This window comes from Dissoconium aciculare (assembly GCF_010015565.1).
Source record: "Dissoconium aciculare CBS 342.82 unplaced genomic scaffold K489scaffold_1, whole genome shotgun sequence".
Lineage (NCBI taxonomy): Eukaryota > Fungi > Ascomycota > Dothideomycetes > Mycosphaerellales > Dissoconiaceae > Dissoconium > Dissoconium aciculare.
Window position 1 is genome coordinate 562,642 of NW_022984951.1, and position 22,848 is coordinate 585,489.

General features: G+C 52.4%; 11 protein-coding genes across 11 annotated transcripts; 7 read left to right on the plus strand and 4 right to left on the minus strand.

Moving 5' to 3' along the window:
- Window positions 1–449: 449 nt before the first annotated feature.
- K489DRAFT_375146 (glycoside hydrolase family 16 protein) lies at window positions 450–1,779 on the plus strand. Its single transcript, XM_033603624.1, has one exon. It carries the CDS (start codon window positions 566–568, stop codon window positions 1,694–1,696), a length of 1,131 nt encoding a protein of 376 aa, XP_033464093.1. The 5' UTR covers window positions 450–565; the 3' UTR covers window positions 1,697–1,779.
- A 676-nt stretch (window positions 1,780–2,455) lies between these two features.
- Window positions 2,456–2,967, minus strand: K489DRAFT_405807 (uncharacterized protein; the record flags this gene model as incomplete). The annotated part of the gene is made up of 2 exons (XM_033607187.1): window positions 2,456–2,732; window positions 2,855–2,967. 2 exons carry the CDS (start codon window positions 2,965–2,967, stop codon window positions 2,456–2,458), a joined length of 390 nt encoding a protein of 129 aa, XP_033464094.1.
- Window positions 2,968–4,292: 1,325 nt separating this feature from the next.
- K489DRAFT_348078 (glycoside hydrolase family 43 protein) lies at window positions 4,293–5,546 on the plus strand (the record flags this gene model as incomplete). Its single annotated transcript, XM_033602363.1, has 2 exons — window positions 4,293–4,435; window positions 4,518–5,546. The coding sequence occupies 2 exons, from the start codon at window positions 4,293–4,295 to the stop codon at window positions 5,458–5,460; spliced, it is 1,086 nt and encodes a 361-aa protein (XP_033464095.1). The 3' UTR covers window positions 5,461–5,546.
- Window positions 5,547–6,407: 861 nt separating this feature from the next.
- On the plus strand, window positions 6,408–6,902 carry K489DRAFT_366263 (uncharacterized protein; the record flags this gene model as incomplete). The annotated part of the gene is made up of 1 exon (XM_033602751.1): window positions 6,408–6,902. One exon carries the CDS (start codon window positions 6,408–6,410, stop codon window positions 6,900–6,902), a length of 495 nt encoding a protein of 164 aa, XP_033464096.1.
- Window positions 6,903–7,436: 534 nt separating this feature from the next.
- Window positions 7,437–8,855, plus strand: K489DRAFT_366264 (uncharacterized protein; the record flags this gene model as incomplete). Its single annotated transcript, XM_033602752.1, has 1 exon — window positions 7,437–8,855. One exon carries the CDS (start codon window positions 7,437–7,439, stop codon window positions 8,853–8,855), a length of 1,419 nt encoding a protein of 472 aa, XP_033464097.1.
- Window positions 8,856–9,811: 956 nt separating this feature from the next.
- Window positions 9,812–11,566, minus strand: K489DRAFT_310267 (serine palmitoyl transferase subunit 2; the record flags this gene model as incomplete). The annotated part of the gene is made up of 1 exon (XM_033600693.1): window positions 9,812–11,566. One exon carries the CDS (start codon window positions 11,564–11,566, stop codon window positions 9,812–9,814), a length of 1,755 nt encoding a protein of 584 aa, XP_033464098.1.
- Window positions 11,567–14,950: 3,384 nt separating this feature from the next.
- On the minus strand, window positions 14,951–15,600 carry K489DRAFT_405810 (uncharacterized protein; the record flags this gene model as incomplete). Its single annotated transcript, XM_033607188.1, has 2 exons — window positions 14,951–15,507; window positions 15,570–15,600. 2 exons carry the CDS (start codon window positions 15,598–15,600, stop codon window positions 14,951–14,953), a joined length of 588 nt encoding a protein of 195 aa, XP_033464099.1.
- A 188-nt stretch (window positions 15,601–15,788) lies between these two features.
- Window positions 15,789–17,942, plus strand: K489DRAFT_391693 (cysteine proteinase; the record flags this gene model as incomplete). Its single annotated transcript, XM_033606710.1, has 2 exons — window positions 15,789–17,687; window positions 17,727–17,942. Exons 1-2 carry the CDS (start codon window positions 15,948–15,950, stop codon window positions 17,940–17,942), a joined length of 1,956 nt encoding a protein of 651 aa, XP_033464100.1. The 5' UTR covers window positions 15,789–15,947.
- Window positions 17,943–18,301: 359 nt separating this feature from the next.
- Window positions 18,302–19,594, plus strand: K489DRAFT_309985 (peptidase M20D/carboxypeptidase Ss1; the record flags this gene model as incomplete). The annotated part of the gene is made up of 1 exon (XM_033600668.1): window positions 18,302–19,594. The coding sequence occupies one exon, from the start codon at window positions 18,302–18,304 to the stop codon at window positions 19,592–19,594; it is 1,293 nt and encodes a 430-aa protein (XP_033464101.1).
- A 316-nt stretch (window positions 19,595–19,910) lies between these two features.
- On the plus strand, window positions 19,911–20,794 carry K489DRAFT_5698 (ribosomal protein L32e). Its single transcript, XM_033608727.1, has 4 exons — window positions 19,911–20,022; window positions 20,081–20,245; window positions 20,389–20,510; window positions 20,569–20,794. Exons 2-4 carry the CDS (start codon window positions 20,081–20,083, stop codon window positions 20,675–20,677), a joined length of 396 nt encoding a protein of 131 aa, XP_033464102.1. The 5' UTR covers window positions 19,911–20,022; the 3' UTR covers window positions 20,678–20,794.
- Window positions 20,694–21,793, minus strand: K489DRAFT_375156 (uncharacterized protein). Its single transcript, XM_033603625.1, has one exon. The coding sequence runs from the start codon at window positions 21,634–21,636 to the stop codon at window positions 20,911–20,913; it is 726 nt and encodes a 241-aa protein (XP_033464103.1). The 5' UTR covers window positions 21,637–21,793; the 3' UTR covers window positions 20,694–20,910.
- Between the last annotated feature and the right edge of the window lie 1,055 nt (window positions 21,794–22,848).

Consider the following 22,848-nt stretch of genomic DNA (forward strand, 5'->3'; position numbering starts at 1 on the left):
ATATTTCTGTATTTGCACTCCAGGGCTTCTCCTTTTCTCCCGTGGTCACACAAGGGTTGCGGCTGGATGATGAAGAACGCCTGCAGTGATGATGATCCGTTTCATTCCAAGTTCCCGTGGTCATGAAAGAAACACGGACACGACTTAAGGATACCTAGGTACCTAGGTAGTATGGCCGGCTCGTTTCAGCCTTGTGCTACCGGAGCATTCCAAGATTCTCTCGCGTGGAGATTGCCCACCTGCAGATATGAAATACCCTAGGTATCTAGGTAGTAGGTAGTGGCCTTTCACACAAGGATACGGGGTTGACGCGGCACCTGGGCAGTCACGGAAATGCTCATGAGAGCCACATGTGACTACTTCTTTCTCCTGCTCCTCCTCCTCCTCCTCCTCCTCCTCCTCCTCCTCCTCCTCCTCCTCCTCATCTATTTTCACCGCACCTTCCTTTGTTCCACCCTCTTGCTTTCTTCTTCCCCATTCTGACGACTTGTGGCAGTAGCAGAGTACCTAGTATGGACGAGCATCTTCATTTCCAAATCCATATCGCCGTACATCTTACGGCAACATGACTATCTCTCCAATCTCAAACTTCGCTATCGCCGGCCTCCTCTCGCTACTTGGCCTTGTGTCGGCGGCCAACTGCCCATGCGGTTACAAGCTCGATTCACCATCATCCGGTTCCATCCTACTCACCGAAGCGGTCGAGACCGACTTCCTACACATCGGCAACGCCGCCAAGCTTGATCTCTGGCTCCCACAGGAGTACAGACAAACTGCACAAGCCGCGAATGGTCCTCTAGGCCGCAGTTTCGACGTCAAGAATGTCGCTGCAAATCCTCTCCGGGACCCTCACAGCTGGGCTGGCTCCAGCGTGCGCGGCGGCGATCCTGGCCTGCAACTCTGGGTGAACAGAACCCTCACACCAGGTGACAGCGGCGGCTCCATGGTGCATTGCGCGGAAATCGTGATGCAGCGCGGCGACATCTTATACGGCAGTTTTCGCATCGGATTGAAGACAACAACGGTTAATGGCACCTGTGGCGCATTCTTCTTCTACCGCGACGACACCTCGGAAATCGACATGGAGTTTCTGTCCAAACAGCAGCTGCCCAATAACGCCTCAGTGAACCTCGTCATCCAGTCTCCAGAGAACGGTGGACTAGGGTATACCGCACCAGGTTCGCCCAACTTCGCTCATGTGGCCTTGCCGCGTGAGCCATCATCGGGGTTCATCGAGTATCGCTTCGATTGGCTGCCAGGTCGAGTGGACTTCTTTGCAGACAACAAGCTGGTCAATTCCATGACAGACAACATCCCAACTGCGCCGGGACGCCTGCACATTTCGCATTGGTCGAATGGCAATCCAGGCTGGAGTGCTGGACCACCGTCGTCCGATGCAGCGCTCACCGTCAGCTATGTGAAGGCGTACTTCAACTCCTCCGATGCGAATATCTCAGCGGCGTCGATGAAGGCGTGTCAGCTCAACACGGCGACTGCCACGACTTGTGATATTCCTGAAGTCGATCTATCGTCAAGTCCTGCAGGCCCGGACGGGAACGGCAACGGCCAGACGCCATTCTTGACGAATTCCACGGATGGAAATTTGCCTTCGTTGGCAATGCAGAAGAAGGCATGTGCCCTCGTGGTCGTCATGCATGCGGTCGTTCTCGGGACACTCCTTGTTTGGCTTTTCTAGAAATCATCACTGTAGAATCAGCGCCTGTACAAGAGCTTGCAACACTAGTATCCAATCATCACGGAAAACATAAGAAATTCGAGTCATGCTTTCACTTGTAAACAAGTTCTTTCAATTGTTTTGAGAGTAGAAGTCTCTGAATATTCGAAGAGGTCAGTAAATCCATCTGGGAAGAAGAGAGATAGAAAATCGAAGGAAGAAAAGGAGGCGTTTCGCCACAAGGAAAACCCGCCAAAGGGTTTCCCAACATCAGAATGTTCCCTTCCCCTCAAATGAGACTCCAGGATAATTGCCACACGCCGTCCCTATGCCATTTGCCCACGCCATGCCCCAAACAAAACCACGCCAAAAACGCTACACAGAATAAAGGTCAAAGGAAGCCCCGCCCCCTGGCTCTCTCGCCTGACCGATGTCTCTCGCCCGACACCCTCGAAGGACTACCCAATCCGTGCTCCTCTTGCCCGCCCTTCGCCATGCCTCCAATTTGGTGGGATCCCAACCAGTGGGGTCCGTGATCCAAACACACGGCGACAAAGTCGCATTGCAGCCGCTTTCCGACCGAGAAACGCCGTGCGTAGCCAGGCCAGGGAGTTCGAGGTTGATGACGGATTCTCCAGGGATTTCTCCCCCAAGGAATCGCCGATCACACCCATGACCAGCACTGCCACCCCTTCCTCCTCCATCCACCCTCTCGAGGGACATGCAACCCCGCCTCACCCTACCTATCTCCTCATTTTTCTTCTCCCCCTGTCCTTTAGTTCACTGCCGAATCCGCCCCGCAATCCCCGTTTCAAGCACCGTCGGCGGCGGCGTGATTTGCGCCGCTCGCTTCCCTTTCGTCAACGTGCCATATCCGATTTCGCCGGCGACCGGTGAGGGCCATTGTTCGGGCACGGGCGGGAACGTCTGGGTGTAGATGTTGGGTAGCCAGGTCGCTGACAGGCCGGAGGATGTTGGGAGGAAGATTGTGGTGACGGGCGGTACTTGGAGGGGGTTTTGGACGAGGCCGAGGTTTACGCCTGTGACTTGTCGCGGTCTGTTCGGTTGACGGAGTGGTCAGTCTTTGTGCTTTTTCGTTTCGCGATGGAGAAGGATCGGTTAGGAGTCTCTCTCCATTGCGCTTGTGCGATCTGGGAAGGGGGAAAGAGGCGGACTCACTCGACGTCTTGTGCGGGTGACGGGTCCTCGCTGGTGGAGTTTGTGGAGTCGAAGGCGAGCGCGTAGGATGCTGAATATGCCAGTAGGCAAGATATTGACGTTGAGAAGCGCATTGCGATGTGATGATGTGTTGTGGTCGTGGTATTAATTGTGCGGTGTTCTCGTGCTCGAAATGCGATCGATACGGGGGCGACTTTCGCTCTCCCGAAGCAAGTGAAGCGAATGTTTGTTGCGGCCGAGAGTCGCGCGGTTTTGGTAGATTCGAAATGTAATGAATGTGTTGCCTGGTCGGAAGGAAAAGACGGTCGATTTTGCGACTGCTGTGCGCTGTGGCGATTCAAGTCGTAGTGTACACGAATACAATGTGGTGAGGAGGAAGGACGATCTGTTTCATGAAAGGAGGATGTGTTCAAAGCGCTAAGGTGATTTGAGCCGAGTGTTAATTAATTACAGTGCTAGTAGTCGAGCACGCGCGGCGTTTGCAGTAATAATAAACTTCGCCCACGGCTTTCTCCTCTCTCTCTTTCTTTGTCTCCCTGACGCGGCTCTTGCAATTGGGCGTTCTCGAATCTCTGGGGTAAATACAAACCGGCCAATCATGGGTCCTCATCACCTTGGCGACGCAGCGGGCACACCCGTTTGATGATCTTCATTTCGTGCATACTCCATGCAGGAAGTTCTATCGTCTCTACGTAATTGTTGTGAATTTGATAGCATCTGCGCAGTGAACACCAAGACATCTGCATCTGCACCGTTATTCTGACGACATGTTACAGGATATCCTGAAAGGCTTTGGTAGGATACAATTCATCCGACGCGGACATCACCCACCAGAGACAAAACCTTGTAAATTAGGCACTGGAACCTCGCGGGTCTGGGCCTTGAACCTGGTACCTACCATATCTTCGGAGCACTTCATCCGCCACGACCGAAATCTGTGTCATTGTAATCACCCAGGTACCGTAATCCAAAAGTCCGGATCTATCAATGACGACAAACTCCAATCTGAGATCTGTTGAAACGCATATTCTCTTCCGAGCACGTTTCGAAACACCGGAGCGACAGCTCCGTGCTTCAGTGTGGATCGCCGTGGCTTCTGAAGTGATTCTATGCAGGTGGAATTGACAAAATCTCCACTCACAGACAGAGAACATGCAGCGAATGCTACCTACCTAGGTACCCAGGTATATTCCAAATCGACAATTGCCATGGCATGGCCCGTCGCTGCTGCATAATCATCGGAGAGTTGAAGCACGCACATAGGGCAACGACATGTCCGCGTTTCGCGCTGCAGTAACACCTGCCTCAGCAGCCTCTGAACGCTGAAGATGTCAGAGACCTTCATTTGATATTCAACCATCAATCGTGCATCATTTCCTATATCAAACAAACCCCTCTTGAAACCATTCCTGAAACTACTTTGCTCAAAATCTCAATCATGTCCTACAACAATATCTGCTACAACGTCACCGACAGACCTACGCCCGATCCTCATATCCGCTATGTCAACGGCAAATTCTATTTCATGTTCACCGCCGACAATCGAATCCCCATGTGGGATGCCCGATGCCTGAATGACTTGTAGGACAAGCCACACACTGGTCAGGTTTGGTATGAAGCCCGACAGCGTAGCGTGTATGCCTTATTGACTATGGTACTACAGGGTACCTCCTTCAGGCACCGCTTGCTCTGCACAACTATGGGCACCGGAACTACATTGCATGCGAGGACTCTGGTACATATATTTCTCCGCGGCGGACACTAAATTGGGCGACAAGTCGCATCGAATTTACGTGCTGAGAGGGCCTCCAGCGGAAATGGATCCTCATGGAAACTCTTGGGAATTCATGGGGCCCGTCAGAGGATTGGATCAACGTCAATTCGCAATCGACAGTACCGTCATCATGATCGACGGGAGGCACTATTTGGTGTACTCGGCTCAATCTCTTGATCAGATCGAGCACAAGGAGTCGGAGCCGGACCAACAGCTCTTTATAGCGCCGCTGTTTGACCCAGTCACAGTCGCATCTACTCCGGTGATGATTTGTCGGCCAGATCGCCCTTTCGAGAGGTATCGGGATCGCGGATTCGTCGAAGGCCCGCAGTGGCTTGAGTCACCAGATTCCTTTTGGCAAGGAATCGCCTACAGCTGCAGTGCCAACTGGACAAAGGAGTCCAAGATAAACACACTTCGATTTCTCGGAGGTAGTCCTCTCGAACCCCGCTCCTGGCAGAAGAGTGATGTGCCACTGCTGCAAAGTGGAACTCACGGGCCGTATGGGCCTGGGCTTGGCTGTTTCCTGAACTTCAAAGACTCGACCGTCGCCTTCTTTCACACCACCGACAACGAGAACGACGGAGCAAGCGGGAGGAAATGCAAAATGCAGCGTGTCCGATGGACTGCTGGCGGTCCTTGTATGGACCAGGTGGTAGGTCCGGTCACCCGGGATGTGTCTCTCTTCACCAAAGCCATGAATGGATTCAGCGCTGGCGTGGGCACCCATGCTGGTCAGTCGAGTGATCTCTTCGTCCCTATGGACGTGGCACAAGCCTTGGACGAAGAAGGCAGTGCTGCACCTCGCAACACATTTTTGAATATCCTTTAGTTTGTTTGTACAATGACCTGGTCAGTGCGTGAATCTCTGATCAGCAGGCAGGGTTGGATTGCGCAAGTGCGTTTTTGTTCAAGTGACTGTTCAATGATGTAAGGCCCTCTGTTGTCACAAATATTGGGCTGATGTAGATTGTACACTTGTATATGTCGATAGTCACTCACCTTCTTAACATTCCAAATGTCCCATGTTCATCCAGCTCGGTGCAGGCGGCCCAGCCCCGGGAACGGTTGTTCGTGCATTGTTGGCTCTGACTGTGAGTACATGTTCAGCTAAACCCGACCCCAACCCTAAGGCGAACCAGGCCCTCACATCACATCATCATCACATGACCAACAGACAACCTCACGTCGTACAAACACCACGATCCCAAATGCACTTCCGCCTGCGTATTTCGTGGCAATAAAGGCACGTCGCCAAATTCTGCCCTAGACGGCTTTACATCCTTGTACACAGTCGACTCGTAATGACGCAGTCTGACAATCTGCATTGCGTCTGTTTCCCGTATAATAAGCAACAAGTGCCGACCTGCTACTCGTCCGCGAAAGTTACACCACCAAAGATTGGCCTCACATGTCCATGGCGGAGTGACGAGTGACGAGTGACGTGGCGATAGCCTCGGTACTTCATCGCGGAACTCCCGGACCGACCGACCATGCATGATTCCACGGTCGGTACTTGTATGCACGGCGCGACAAGCTCGGTCGGATGTCCGGTTGCAAGATGATCTCACCGATTGCAGAGTCACATGGTAACAATCGTGCCTTGAAGTGGTCACAGGGTCATCTGAAGGATCTATGCCTGGCTGCATATCTCGGCGTATCGTGTTGCGGCCAGACGCGCATCGAATGACAGCGCACTGTTCGCGGCATGCAAGTGACTGGGACCCTCCATCGTCAAGCCTGCTGTCTTCCGGTTGAACCCGACTCCACGATACGACAATGATGCACGTGCTATCGACGGCAGTATGGCTGGTTCTTCAACTGCCGAAGATATCGGACTGCGCTCCTGATTCCTTCCAAGGTTGGTCGGAATATAGTACACCCCGTGGTAGTACACTGTACCGCTTTCGTTTTGCCTTAAACGACATCAGGCTTGTACCTGATCCTACCACCGGATGCATGGTCTTCTTGCCCCGTCACGCAATGGGTTTAGAAGTCCCTGTCGGAGATCAATTTGAAGACTGTTCCGTCATCCCCCACGAAGATGCGTGTGGCTTCAAGTTGCAACCAAACTTGCACCTCCAGCTCAGCATTGTTCCCTCGTACATGGGCAAGGGAAATGTGCGGAGAATTGACTTGAAGTGCAGGTATCACAATGGCAGCAAGGCGTGGGGTCGTTTGATCCGCGGCATGCTGTGGCGTGGGAGCACTCTCCAACCTCACTGCTCCGAACCGCTTTTGGCTTTCACATCACGAACCTCACGAGCGGAATAAGCTAGGTTCAATGATATCAAACTTTTCCCCTCCGGTCAAATGGCGATTCGTTGCTCGGACGTTGATGCCCAGCTCACTTCGCGTGGCAATGCTTATTGTAACACAAGGCTGGCGGAAACCATGATTCTCTCACGATGGTGCATGCATTTCATCATCACTTCCCTGTAGGCTTGCTGTCAATTTTGAGAGCACGCAACTGCTATGAGGGTGGCCTCCGGCCATGGCCGACGCAATTGCCGAATGTCACGACGACATTAAATTGCCCAAGTTGTCACAATACTATGATAAATAGCAGCATCCAAGCCTCCTGCTTTGGCAATATTCCAGTGCTGTAGATCACCAATCAAGCCTTTCACAAATCGATACTTCAAACGAAAGTGAGGCAATACCCTCAATGTTCATATCAAGTCAGCATCGATCGTGTACTTGACTTGTGCTCCACAATCCTCAGTACCACCCCTGACTAATGCCTCCCACAGCCATCGACTTTGAATCATAAGACCACGTTCCAAATTGACAATTTACAACATCATAATGAGACATCAATACCCCACAGCACACACGTCGGGTTCGGACGGACAAACACGAGCACGAACTGAACTTGGTGCTTCCTTGCCGCAGGAGGTAAACACGAATGAACGTCCGCGTGTTATATTTGACGAGTATCACGCGTTCTCATTGTCAATCCTCGCGACGTGTGCTGAAATCGCTGCCGATTGGCCCTGGGACTGGAAACGGTGCCGGATCTTGACAGAAGGAGAGATTCGAAACCTCAACAGAAATCTGCTCGGGACGACAGAAGAGTCGACATCGAATTCGTTTCGAGCTCTCCTGCCCACAGAACAGCACCGAATCACTGCTCTCATCAAAGGGTGCGAAGCTTACGAAAAGGACAGCAGCGCCATATGGTGCCTACAATGCATCGGGCTCCTCCCATCTCAAGACAAGCCCAATGCGTTGGAGATACACGTGATCCTGAGACGCTGCGTCAGAAGGCGGAGTCCGTTTCCAAACATCGATGACTCGATATATCACTCTCGGGCACAAGGACATGTCAAAAGTGCTGGAACACGTACACAGCCACTGCAAAATCGTCAAAATGCTGCCGACCGGTCTTCTAGCAACGATCTCGAAAGAGAACTGCCTCTTCTCCGCAGAGGTCGTTATAGACCAGCCACCTTTGAAGACGAGAGAAATTCATCTGACGACGGCATGGCCAAAGACTACTCTGCAACACGGAACCTGGAGAGGATATCGACTCAAGGCCAGGACTCTCAGCCACGCCATGTCCGTCATCACCGTGATCCTACCTCCGAGCAGTCTGACCATCGTGGCCGCCCATCCCTCCACCACATCAGTACAACCCACGTGAATCGCCGCAATTCCTCTTCACTAGCAACCTCGCGCCGTCCGCTCCGCCGCGCCGACAGCAGCCCCATGAGAGGTACGAAGCACGTCCGCTGGGGCCAACCGCGCTATCACGACTACGAGGAGGTCCTTCTGCCCAGCATCCCATCATCATCACCATCACCATCGCCTTTGACCTCTCGAAGAGATCCCTCGCGAGGAGCATCGCTCAGAGCGTCAGAGAACGAGCCGAGGTCGTCTCCAAGACGCATCGTCACTGCGGATGATGACGGAGGATTCCGTCCGGGTTTCTCTAGCGGGCCATCACGACCTCGTGTGCACCAACGCTACTCCGCTCCTGCCTCTTCCTTTCCACCCGCGTCATACGAGGCTCGGAGGCCAATGGTCGATGGCCCCGAGGGAGGTTATCCCGAATGGTCATCGCCGACTCGGCGGGTAGGAGGACGTGGGAGACCGATGATGTATCACTTTGAAGAAGGTCGTCCTCGGCGGCGACGAGGCGAAGGTGAAGGGGAGTTGGACGACGAGGATAGAATGTACACGTATGAAGCTTCAGGGGACAGGATGTATCATGACAAGCATTGATATTCTTAGCTAGCCAATTGGAAGGGACTTCGTATTTCTACTTGACACGATTACTTGGGACGAGGTGACGATGATCGCGACAACGGAATGACACAGGACGTTGATGACCATTTTCTTGTTTGTTTTTGTGATATCATTGTTGATATTGTTCTATCTCTTCACTATCTAAAAAGGTCTTCTTCCTCCTATCCCTTTCCATTCCTTATCACGGACCACCATCATCCCTCAACGTCAGATCCATGTATGATCCTACGACAAATTCCCATGGGCACCCATGTCCACGCGCTACACAAAAACATGTAGACGCACGCTCTTTCAAACACATTTCCTCATCCCCTTCCCAAGATAGCAACCTTCGCCACAGGCCTGGAACAAAAAAACCCGAGCCTCGCCATTAAAAAGAAGTCCGAAGACTTCGGCAGGATGAAAATATGAGAAAAATAGGGGTTCCTTCGCCGTGATCACCGCCCTCTCGCCGCGAAACGCCTTGCAATATGGGGAGACCCGAGCAAACAAAGACTCGACGCGGATCGGATGTGCGAAAATGTGCACGATGATCGCTCTTTCTTTCCTCAGAAGGTATGAGGTGTTTGTGTGCCGCTTCCAGAGATGATATCTCGGGAAGTGGGGAAAGGTACCCACGGAGCGTGTGGGACGAAAAAGAGCCGGAGCAAGAAAGGTATATTCTTTGTAAAAGAGGTCCGTCGCGCAATGCGGAGAGAAGAGAATGTGTTGGATTGGCCGTAATGTTTCGGTGGGGGCACGATTGGCTGCGAAACCTTGCGCCTCGCCTTGCAATGTTCATCATGTTTGTGCCGGAGCTTGCCTTTGCAGGCGGTATTGCGTTGAAGTTTTCTTGACAGTCTATTTCCGCGGGAATAAATTCTCATCAGGGGGATGGATGAGCTGATGTGTTGCTGTCAAACGCCGAACTACTGCCAGAGAAGGTTGGGAATCTAACAGAGAGGTTGTTTGACGTCCTTGACACCGCGACGGAGGACCTCATCGAGCTTCCATCGAGGGGCGATGAGAGCGGGCTCGCCATTGCCCTCGAGGCAAGAGCGAACCTCGACCTCCTTGTCATTGTCCGATCCGTCGGGCTTTGGTACTTGACCTCCTGCAATGCCAGAGCTGAATTTGAGCTGAAGAACGTCACCAGCCTCGTCACAGGCGGCGAGGACACGGTCGAGATCATCTTTAGTGTGAGCAGCGCTGACACAGAAGCGGGCACGCGAGGAGATGAGAGGTGTTGCCGGGTAGCCCACGACTACAACAGCAATCTTGCGCTTCAGCATCTCGTGGGAGAAGGCGGGAATCTTGGCGGGGTGGTAGAGCAAGACAGGAACGATCGGGCTGTCGTCATGACCGTAGACGATGAAACCGAGTCGCTTCAATCCAAGGCGGAGGTAACGGCTGTTAAAGGCGAGACGTTGCAGACGCTCTTCACCTTGATCCGGGACGATTTCGCCAGCGATGATGCGCAGACTGGAGCTGATTTGAGCAAGCACGGCGGGTGTAGGAGTTTCACCGAAGATTGTTCCTGCGTTGGTAACACGAATTTTGTCGATGAGAGCCTTGCTGCTAGCAATATAACCACCGTTGGCACCGAAGGACTTGGTAAAGGTACCCATGAGGATATCAATCTCAGACGGGTCAATGCCAAAGTAGTCGCAAACACCACGTCCACGAGGACCAAGAGCGCCAATGGAGTGGGCTTCGTCGACGTAGAGAGCGAACTTGTACTTCTTCTTCAATGCGACGAGGCCGGGAAGGTTGCACATGTTACCCTCCATGCTGTACAGACCTTCGACGGCGACCAGGATCTTTCTCCAGGGACGGTGTGTCCGCGGTTGACCTTGAGAGATCCGTTCACGCAGAAGACGTTCCAGGTCTTGCATGTCGTTGTGCTTGAACATGTCGATAACAGCACCGCACAAGCGTGCACCGTAACGAATCGACGCGTGGTTGAGCTGATCTGAGATCAAAAGACAGCCTTTACCGACCAGAGCAGGGAAGATGGTGGCGTTGGTCACGAAGCCCATGGAGTAAATGGTAGCTGCTTCTTTGCCGATGAAGCTGGCAACAAGGGTTTCGACCTCGTTGTGCAAGTCGCTAGTGCCGACGTCTCCACGAGGGGAGCAGTATGAAATACCGTATTTCTTGACAGCCAACTCGGCAGTGTCGGCACACTCGCCCTCTGCCTGTGCGAATCCCAGATAGTTGTACGAGGACAGGTTAAGCGTCTGGGTCGTTGTGCCAGTGAGCTTGAAGGAGAGGTTGAAGTCGTCACTGGTGCGGTCGAGCAGTGTGATGAAACGGCCTGGAACGCCAGTGACCGGTCGCCTGAAACAGTCGTTGATTCTCAGCTGCAGTCGACGAATGTAAAAGTTGTCGAAATCAGAGTTCAAAGGAGCATATCCGTCGTATTCTCGTAATTGCTTGTATTGCTCGGGCTTGAACTTCTTGCCGAAGAAGTCGCGGACGTGACCGAAAATGATGAGGATGAGGTATGAGATGTAGGTCGTGATCAAGTAATAATACGGCGGCTCATCTTCGATAGGCTCCGGAAACTCAGTGCCAACAAAGCGTGATGAGTAGAGGTGTTGTTTTGAGCCGAGTGGACCAAAAGCCGCATGCTGTCTCGCAATGCGCTTTGCCTCGGCCGGCGAGGGCGGCTGGAACAATGTGAGTGGCTTTGGTGTCTCATCCATCTTCATCTTTTCTGCAGTAGCTGTGGTGAGATTGATGGTGGGTAGGCTGAGGGCCGACGTCTGCGCCTCGAGTGGTTTTCCTGCAGGCTTGCTGGTTTTATTGGAGAAGGAGAGCGAGAAGATTGAGCGCTGAGCACGAGGTGAGGACTTGAGAGGCTCGCTCTCGGCCACTTCGATGCGAGCAGAACCTTTGTCGGACAGGACCAAGGTCGCTTCGTCGGCGGCGATAGCAGCAGCAAAGGGGTTGAACGCGCGAATAGCAGGCATGGCGTCTGAGATGAACGGATTAGAATTAGTTGATTAGTATTATGTCGAGCAATGCGAATCGGTGAGGGATAGATGTTGCAACAATCCAGACGAGATGCGGCCACAAGACGACAATGCCACCAGAGCGACTGGCGGAATTCTGACGGCTTGTGACCGATGAATTTGGAGCAGCAGAGGATGGACGGTGACGGATGACCAGACGCGTGATGTTATCGAGCTGGCAATCTCTAGGCGTGCAGCTGTCACGTTGGTCAAGCTGTCAACGAAGCCGTGTAGAGCGACGTCTTCAATGGTCCGAATTGATCGAGTGCGGTGGAAGGAGAGAGCGGTAACACGGAGTATAATGGAGAGAGCGGATTGTAGAAGAGACCACAATGGTGATGTCAGGCTTTAGGTCGGAAAGGACAATGATGCCAACCGTGCGCGGCCGGAATTGGGAGTGATTATGGTCGCAGCGATCCAGTATGCAGGTGTAAGAGAAGGAGGAGGAGCAGTAGAGGGACGAGGACGAGGTGAATCACCGATGGTGGTTGGTGGTGGTGGTGGTCGAGATGATGATGCGGCGGTCGACAATGGGTAGGAGCCGGACAGGGAGACAGTGCGGGTGAGCATGTGTGCGGTCGAAGCCGGAGGAGAGAGAGAGAGACGACGCGCCAGGGAGTAGCGCGACGCCGAAATGGCCGATGCGGCTGTGTATGGGAAGCGTGTGCGTGCCTGAAATTGCACTTCTGTTGGTGGTGGAGGGCAGAAGGTAGTAATGGGTGGTGGTGTGGTGTGCCGCTTTTTCCCCCCTAGGGCAGAGGGAAAAGAGAGAGAAAAAGTGGTGACGCGGGAAGTGACCCGGCCGTTTGATGAGGGAGAGTCTGAGCTTTCCCCGTCCCTCACCCCTTCTCGTTCGCATCCAGTTGTCTCTCATCAACTGCTGCTCCGGTCTTCTCCACAATTTACCCTTTTTCGCCTTATCCGTCCCTCACACCTGGACATCCTTCAATGTGAAGTCAGGTCTCATCAGCCGGTGGATCGGTGATGTCTTCTCTGCTGGAGTTTGCTCGGTGATTTATGTATTCTAGACCCCACTATGCACTGCATAGCACGACTCAGCTGTGCGCAATGCAACCAATTCCGTGTCGTCCGGTTGTCGTAGAACATAGGCGCGACTGCAGATCCACATGCCGATTTCTGGGCGCAAAGTGCATGCATAAAATCTAGCCATGTTGCAGAAATGCCCCGGGCATAGATAGAAGCGACACGCTTAATTCCAGTGTGATTAGCTTCTTCGCGTGTCACATGGAGATCGGCTTCGTCCGCTTGAATCGTGCGCAGATGCTCCACGATCTCTTCTGGCCGTCAATTTCCATCGACTCGAGGAGAATGTATGACGTTCACTTGGTTTCGTTGAGACTTCGAGTCACTCATCGCGGACAATGCCGGACCAGCATCATGCATTTTCTCCGAGACCGCGTGCGTCTTGTTGCATGCGTGCAATTAAGCACGTGTGAAATGTCTCGAGGCTCCCAAGAAAGTCTCGCGTGCATATGTCGTCGCTCGTCATTGTCGTCATCCTCCCTCTGCTCCACCAGCATCGCGTCTGGACTTTGGGCTTTGCCGCAGCAATGGCGGCAGCAGCATGTGCCTGCAGACGATCTCCGCCATCATCCGGATCGCGAAGCCACTCCCGTCATATTCCTGATGCGCCGACCACCGGCAAAAGGAAGAAAAAGAAAACCGGGGTGAAGAGGAAATGGAAATGCGTGAGGAAAACCACGACGAGACTCACCTATGCGCGCATTCCTCCACTGAGGCTGACGAACGACAACTTTCGCACCTTCGTTGACTCTCACTTTCCGCTGTATATTGTATCCGTATGTACAATATGTGCAGTTGGACGTCCTCTGCGGCGGCGCACTTTGGGCGATCTGTGATACCGCTGCGGTTCGATGTCCCGATTGATTGGTGCTGGACTTGCGGAGCCCTCCTCCCGAACCGTGGGAAATTCGTTGTCGAAGTAATAATTCGTTCCACGCGATTCAATCGATGTGCGCCTCGCAACTGTGGTTCAAGCCGGAAACCTGTTTGGTCACGTCGTTGCGATAAGAGAACAGGATTGAGACGAATGTGAGAATTGCCTTCAGGATACGTTGACCTTTGAAGATACTCCTCGATCGACTTCGGTTGCAAATATTGATCGTGTGTGCGTATCGGCCGTGAGGGATGCTCGCCACCGCCGGACCACGCGCGCTTGGATCCACGGCAATTTCCCAATGTCGTGAACGAGCCCTCTCCTGAACTTAACTATGGATTGTTCCGCCCTCGTTGGGCTGTATCTGTGAGTTGCCGAGCCTTCATGTGTCTACACCTGGGCATACTACATACGAAGAATCGGATTCTTTGCTTGTTCTCCACCGCGCACAAACAGCATACTGCCGCACATGGCAACCCTGTATTCATACAAGAAAACCCAGTACTAAAGTAGCCCCTGTCCTCGCGAACAGTCTTGCTCAAGCTACATAAGCCGTACCTTGACTTCAAAATTGGTTCTATTTCATAATCTACTGATATCGATTGAAACTCCATCAACGAGCGACCACGATCTCGATGCTGCTCGGTCGAGGTTGATCGTTGACAGGCATCCAAAGCTCTTATTCATAAAATACGGAGGATCTGCTGCCGATGGTCCGCAACCGTAATGAAGACCGAAGATCCGCTAGCCCAACGGTCGACGGTGCGCTCCCTTTCCTGCCTCCCCTCATCACTTGAGCCGCAAATCTCCCACCCAAGCATTGGCGGTTCATCTATGTGAGAGCGAACACGACCAAACGCTCCCTTCGCAAGATCTGGAACCTCTGCCTGTCCTGTCACGTGCTTGTCGGCGCAGCCAAACGAGACAACGTCTTGATCCGTTGCACAGGGCGACCCTGCAGCAAACAGCGTTTGTCCTGTACTGTCGTTGGAGACCTGCGCTCGAAGCTTCAGTCTGATCACCTTTTGTGTCCCCACGCTGTATGTTCCTTGTTCTCACGGTGTTTGTCATGAAATGTCAGGAGCGTCGCAGCTGATCTGTGACACCCAATCGCCATTGCCTCGACCTTCGTATCCGTGACGTTCGGCCCTCGTCGTTCAGCTGATCTCATCTACTTCGTCTGCCGCATTCGAAGCAACAGCTGCAGCGGTACCAGAAATGGACAATTCGGCCACCTTTGTGGTCGCTTCCTGTCCTGGCGAGAGAACCTGTTCAGCTTCCGCGTCCGCTGCTACGGGTGGTTCATGCATGTTGGAATCCAGCTCAACTTCGGGTCGATCGGATATCGTCTTTGTCTTCAAATTGCTCTTCTGTGTGTCGACGACAGCGTCTGGCACAATAACCCCCAGATCTCCGTTCAAATCCTCCCAGTCCGCCCGTCGCGCCTGCACTCTTCTCGCCCGGCTCTTGCTATCCTCCACCTTCTTCTCCAGCTTCGCCTCAGTCATATCAGCTTTCTCCATGCCTCGTTGCTGGCGAACCTTCTGCTGCCGCGTGAGCTGCTTCGTCTTTTTCTTGCCCACGCCTGCGTTTTGTGGGCTGTGGAGCCATGGCTTGTAATCTTTCTCGACGACAGCGCGCCCTGCGCCGCTGCCGCTTTTCACGGGCGGCGGTGAAGCTGCGCGGCGAGCTGCCCGAGAATGCAGAGATACATCTTTTACACAATGTCAACTATGCTCTAAAACGTCTACATGTGAGATTCGTCCCGTCACAAACCTCTTGTCTTCACTTTGGCGACTTTGACCATGTTGGAACGTTAAGCAGGGCGGTATGCGGTTTCACTGTCTGATGGAACTTCAAGTTTCAACTGTGCACGCTCGACCAAAATTTCGCGCGAAGTGCTTCGGACCCTGCAGTATCTCCGGTAGCGTCACGATAGCGTTGTGCTGCTTAAACAATTAATACGCCTAGATGTTCGAAGCGCTACTTCGCTGATGGTACTTGTCACGCGCGTTCGTGTTCGCAGGCGAGGCTTCGTCATATACCTGCGTCAGCAATTATCTGGAATATACAGAGAGCACACTGCTTAAACCCTCCGTCTGAGTGAGCTCATGCTCCATCGACCGACCATATGCGCGCTCTCGGATTAGCATAATGGGTATGGAGCAACTCCAACAACAGAGCATCCCAACACTGTTGGCTTATGGGATCATCGCCGTTTATGCACTGTACTTTGTGCTCGACCAAGTCTTCAACATCGCAGTCTTATCGCCACCTGAACTACTCTGGCACGGACTTGTCTCAGTGATTCCGGCCACTCTTGTTCTGGAGTCGAACCAGCGGATCGAATTGAGCAAGGACAGCACGCGCTCTCAGCTGTATGCAGCAAAAAGCGAGGCAATACGCGAGATGCTTGGATTGAGAGGCAATGGGAAATTACTCAAGAGTCTTCCTGCTGCGCGGGAGGTTATTGGCACAGGTGTGAACACAATCGCTCGGCGCAAAAGCATTTCTGCTCCAAGGGCGGTCACATCCGAGCTGCCTTCAGGATTGGGCAATTGGGACAATTCTTGCTACCAGAATAGTATTCTGCAAGCTCTGGCTTCGCTGCCCACGCTGCAGAGATGGCTGGAAGGCGCCGTGCTGAATATTGGTACAAATGCAGGATCTTCGACCACGGGCAACTTGCAACGCTTAGTGGCACAGCTACGAGATGCAGGAAACAATGGAAAACATATCTGGACACCGAGCAAGCTCAAGAACATGAGCAGTTGGCAGCAACAGGATGCGCAGGAGTATTTCAGTAAGATCTTGGACGAGATGGACAAAGAAGCGAAAAAGGTCAACGCAGCGATGGGTGTCAAGGTTGGGCTAGAGTCTCTGAATGCACCGGAAATCGATTACCACATGCGGGACCATGATGAGGAGCATTCGCGAGCCTCGAAAAATCGTAGACTCGCGCACAACCCACTCGAGGGCTGGCTCGCGCAGAGGGTCATGTGCATCCGTTGTGGTGCATCCGACGGCTACTCCATGATCCCATTCAACTGTTTGACAGTGTCGCTTGGTACGGGTCTCTCTTACACCCTCGAAAACTGCTTGGACGAATATACCAGGCGAGAGGACATTGAAGGAGTGGAATGTCGACGATGCACTTTGCTTCATGCGGAAGAGAAGCTGCGGAAAATTGTTCCTTTCAAAACGATCATGACCGAGCCCGCTCAGAATGCCAACCAATCCGCGAAACTCGCGCCTGCGCTGCCACAAGATCTCCAAGCGCAAGTTGCAAAGCGTCTCCAAGCCATTCAAGAAGCATTGGGCAGGGACGATTATTCCGACAAAACTATCAAGGGAGCTTGTCAGATTGCTCAAAAAGCCTTTGTCAGCAGTACAAAGTCGAAGGAAGCCATAATTGGTAGGCCGCCACAATCGCTTGTCGTTCACGTCAATCGCAGCGTATTCAGCGAAACGACAGGCATGTTGAGCAAGAATTACGCCCACGTGAAATATCCCCTCCAGCTCGATCTTCGCCCATGGACGCTCTACAGAGACGGCCCGGCTGTGGAGTACCGACTCAGTGCTGTGGTTGTGCACAAAGGTGCGCACGAGAATGGGCATTACATCTGCTACCGTCAACACCCCTCAGCTTGTGCCAGGGACGAGATTCGTAACCCAGAGGCAGACGAGCCTTCAGATGAGAAATGGTTCCGATTGAGTGACGCGGACGTCTACAATGCCTCGCAGTCTGAAGCCCTGAATCCAAGTGCTGGTGGGGTTTTCATGCTGTTCTACGAGCGCATCAAGATGAATCTTGAGCCTGACCACACAATTCTGGAAGAAGAATTTACGGAGGCAGCCGTCTCGCAGAAAGAAGTCGAGAAGGAATATGTCGAGGTAATAGATGTATTGGATCGAGAAACTACTCCAAGCGAGTCTGAGCCGCCAACCGTGCCACCTTCAGTGATCTCCGAGACCGACACTGAGATCACGGACTACGACTATCTGGACGCTATGAGCGAACGGGATGACAGTCTACATCTCGCGCCTGCGATCGGCCTTCATCAGTTGCCGCGAACGGTAGCAACACCCAAGGACGCAGTGCGAAAAGATAAAGTCCGAAACAACACTTACACTGCGATGAGTGTCTGAGCAATGCTACAAATCTGGTGGGCGATCCAAAGCATCACGTGTGGGCAGGGCCACTAATTGGTACCGATGTCAACATCGAGCAATCTGCGCATCCAATCAGCTGCATCAGCAATAATCGATGCAAAGTATAAATCAAAACGGCGCCAAGAAACGACACTGATGTCATCGCATGTATTCATGCATGTCAAGGTACCTCATGCGCCCACGCATTCGCGTATGACTTGTCGCATTGAATGTGATATCACGTCAAAGGTCACATCTGCTCATGTCAACAGGAGACGGCGCGGCAAGTTTATCTAAAATCCGACAGACTTCAAGGGCGAAGCTTCTGACCCCGCCTGGTTTGCGGAGTGTAGACCATGCGGCTGCAGGAGCCTTTCGAGCGTTGGAGAAGCATTATTGAAGCGTCTTTCCCCGACCTAGGAAAGTACTCATCGATCTACAAAGATCTCCATGAACACCCTGAGCTTCCTTGTCAAGAAGCGCGTACCGCCGCTACTGTGGCAAATCACCTGGCAGCTCTGGGGTTTCACGTCCAGAAAAACATTGGCGGCTATGGACTTGTTGGTACATGGGCCAATGGTAATGGCCGGAAAATCATGTTACGGTCCGAATTGGACGCTCTTCCAATGAAAGAAAAGACTGGACTTCCCTATGCTAGTGAGGTAAAGCAGGTCGACGTAGATGGATATATGAAACCGGTCATGCATGGGTGCGGGCACGACATGCATATGGCAAGCCTTCTGGCTGCTGCGGAGTTATTGCAGAGGATCAAGCAACACTGGACCGGAACTTTGATGTGCATCTTCCAACCGAATGAAGAACGTTTCTTGGGTGCACAGGCCATGATTGATGATGGACTTTTCGATAAGATTCCACTTCCGGACATTTTGCTAGGACAGCATGCAGTACCTACAAGAGCAGGCACGATTGGCATTCGTGCTGGTCGTGTCTTGGGATTTCTCGACTCGCTCAATGTTCGTGTGTATGGAAAAGGCACCCATTCGTCAACACCCGAGTCAGGAGTCGACCCTATCCTGATGGCTAGCTGTATCATCTCACGTTTGCAAATGGTAGTGACCCGAGAAATCGGTCCCAAGCAACCTTGTGTCGTCACCTGCGGCACATTCCACGCCGGCACCGATGCCAGTATCATCCCGGAGTATGCCGATTTCAAAGTTGACGTTCGCTCTCTCGACATGCATGTGCAGCTTACTGCCGTCAAAGCCGTCAAGCGGATCATCATCAAGGAGTGCCAAACATCCAATGCTCCTAGGGAGCCCCGTATCACCACGACTGCGAGCTGTCCGCCTGTCGACAACGACGAGGATTGTACGCGGAGATTCGAAGCGGCGCTGCGCAGCTTTTACGGCTCCGAAGCTCGGGAGAAGATCATTTCTATGGATCTCGATGTGACATCGGATGATTTTGTCCTACTAGCGCATCCGCCGGGGAAGCCTCAGATACCATACGTCTATTGGAACTTTGGCGTCACGCCGAGGGTTTTATATGACAGAGCTGAACGTGAAGGCACACTGAATGATCTACCGATCAATCACAGTCCTATGTTTGCGCCAGAGATCGTACCGTCACTGCAAGCTGGCATTGAAGCCTGGGCACTAGCTGCAATGTTGTTCTTTGGCGATCATTGATATAGTCGAGTAACTCTACCACCTAGTCATATTGGAAAGTGTTCTTCAATCAACTTCGCAAAAAGATTACAAAAATCAATAATAATGCCTTCGATACTCCTGTGACCATATGCAAGGCATCAAGTTTGTTTCCGTAGCTGGGGCTGCTTTGCTGTGCAACAAACGAAAAATATGTGGATGCTTCTGCAGAAACGCGCCGTGGGAAGACATGCAAAGCTGCCACGACACTTTTCTCTAGAAATTGTAAGCCTCGATGCAGGCCGTGCAAACAAAGTGTGGTTTAAAGCCTGAGGCATCAATGATTTCGGCGAATCTTGGCAATGAAGTGGTCCGAGCACACTAGCGAAAATCGAAGCCCACAACCCCGACAGCACTGCATGTCGAAGTATAGTGTCGACAAGATCAACTAACACACAACAGCAGTCAAGGTACGACGAGTACCGTCTTTCAACACCATATTCGATTCCGTCTAACATTTCATTCAAGATGGTCGCCGCAAAGAAGCACGTCCCGATCGTGAAGAAGCGCACTGCGCGCTTCAACCGCCACCAGAGCGACCGGTTCATGCGCGTGGACCCCAGCTGGAGGAAGCCAAAGGGTATCGACAACCGTGTCCGAAGACGTTTCAAGGGCCAGGCTGCTATGCCAAAGGTGCGTTCGGGCGAGAAAATATGGTTGGAAAAAGGGAGAAGAGATGGAAAGGCTATGCCAAGGACGGATCTGGAAGCAAATGGGATTGACGCTGGGAGACAACAAAATTTTCGAATTGCAACTGACGCATCTTGTGCCTTCAGATCGGTTACGGTAGCAACAAGAAGACCCGTCACTTGATGCCTTCCGGACACAAGGCTTTCCTTGTCAACAACACCCGCGAGCTCGAACTCCTCCTCATGCACAACAGGACCTACGCCGCAGAGTAAGTCTCAATCCTTGTCGCCCACATCTTGGAATACAACACTGACAAATTTCACCAGGATCGCCAGCGCCGTCTCATCGAAGAAGCGGATAGAAATCGTCGCACGCGCCAAGCAGCTCGGTGTCAAGGTCACCAACGGCAAGGCCAAGATCACCACCGAATCATAGAGGGTGTACGTTTCAGCATTGTGAATGGAATTGATGATGATGGGACTGCGAATGGTGGTACTGGCGTCTGTTTCACGGTGCATGGTTTATCGTTTCAATCAGGAAGGCCATTTTCATTAGGCCGAAATATCTGCAACAACGCCGCCAACGCCTTGCTAGAGTACATAGTACATAGCGCATCAAAGTCGTGGGAAGCACAAAACAAAACAAATTCTCAAAAGTCATGCCAATCTTCATCCTTCTGCCATTGTGTCTGCAGAACCGTCTACCTCCGTAACCTCCTTGGTCGCCGCGCTCCAATACGCCTTGACCTCGACTTTGAACTCGGCAAGTGCCACTCCAAACAGTTTGAGGAGTGCCGTCTGGTTGCTGTTGAGTTCTCTGCCTTCTTCACAGACAGTGTACGGTTGATCGAGCGTGACCTTGCCCTTGTCTAGCCGAGTCGGCATACCCCATTTCCTGACTGTGACCTCCAATGAGTGTGGCAACGGCACATCATCCTCCGCCTTCTCCTCTCCACCGCGACTGTGCACAACGCCTTCCGGCACGATAAACGTTCTTGAAGCTGTGACCCCGGCTCGCGCGAAATCAATCTCCACAAACTCCTGGAAGAAGTCCAGAACCTCCTGCGGCTCGCGATTGGTATACAGCAAGCCGACATTGCCCTTGAGATACCGCGTCAACTTCGCCAGGCCTGGCGCATGTTCCGACTGATTGTCCACGCCCAGCGCCTTGGCCATGACCTTAGTCTTGCCGTAAAAAATCCGGCTGTCGCTGAATTGCTGGCGGACGTCCTTCAAGTAGGTGTTGCGCATGTTCTCCACGCCGAAGACGAAGGCGTGCGCATAGTTGTCCGTCGCCTCCTGGACGGCTTCGAAGAGCGCGGTGGTGCGCTCCTTGCCGGGCTTTTTCTGGACTTGCGAAGTGTGCACGATGCGGGCGCGCTTGGATTTGGGCATGACGGCGGTGTTTTATGGATCTTATTGTCGATCGCACTGCTCGTCTGGGGAGAAGGTTTGAGAGGTATTTGATCCGTGAAGGGTAGGGCGAGTGCTGTTGAAGGGTCTTTTTTTCTTGTTCTGCTTCACAACTTGAAGAGACCCGCTCAAATTTCTGAGGGCTATCGATAGGCTAAAATTCACATGGACGCTACTTGCACGGACATTGATCTGAAATCTTGGCGGCATTCGAGCTTCATGCCTCAGGTTCACATACGCGAATGGAACATTTCAGATACTGTATCTTATTACGGTGAGGAACAAGGTGAATGCTTGTTATTACTGTTCTCGATGCTTCACTGGATGCTAAAGCATAATTTGTGGCGATCTTTTACGTGTGCTCCCCGAGAATGTGACTGTAGACGAGCCAGGGGACGATTCAGAAACCGAGATTTTCATCTATCAAAGTCCCTAGAGTGCCCCAGCCCGTGGGTAGGGTAGGGTTTTTAAGGTACTGTATCATCAGTCCGCCAAATGCCGCTGCGACGGAGGTTGGTGGTGGAATCCAGGTGGATTGTTGCAACACGATGAATATCCATAGGCGGCTGTTAGTTGTCTGGGCCGGACCACATAATATTCCATCATATTCTAGGAAATGAAACCATTCAAAACGAGGCAATTTGCATTGGACAGACTCGTCACGATAACAAGACTGAAGAGAAATCAACAGTGAAAATAGTGTTGATAACATACAGATATCTAGCTGTACAGGTTTTCCGCGCTTTGTGAACGGGTGCAGGGACGGTCGTTAGTGCGCCGCGGGCTGCTACATCACTCACGATGCATGGGGACATTTGAACACGAGTGCTGCACAGTCGGTGTCAGCCGGATAACATGACTCGTATTGTGAGGTTCAACGGTCTTGTCTGTGAACCCATGTCGGCTTTCCATCTCGTATGAACAGAGAGGAATGCATCTCACCCAATTCTTTACTGACGGTTCATCAATCACGCGCCACATGTGAAAGCCAATGTCATCACGCGGCAGAGCTCCCTCTAGCCTTACTCACATAACAATGACCACGCAAACGACCCAACAAGACATGCGCTCGGCAAGGAATCACGCGAATGGGACCCCTGTTTATGATGGCGCTACGGTGGAGCTCCAAACATCTCGTGCCGAAGACAATGCTACAAAGATTTCAACAAACAAGAAATCGATCATGGACAAGCT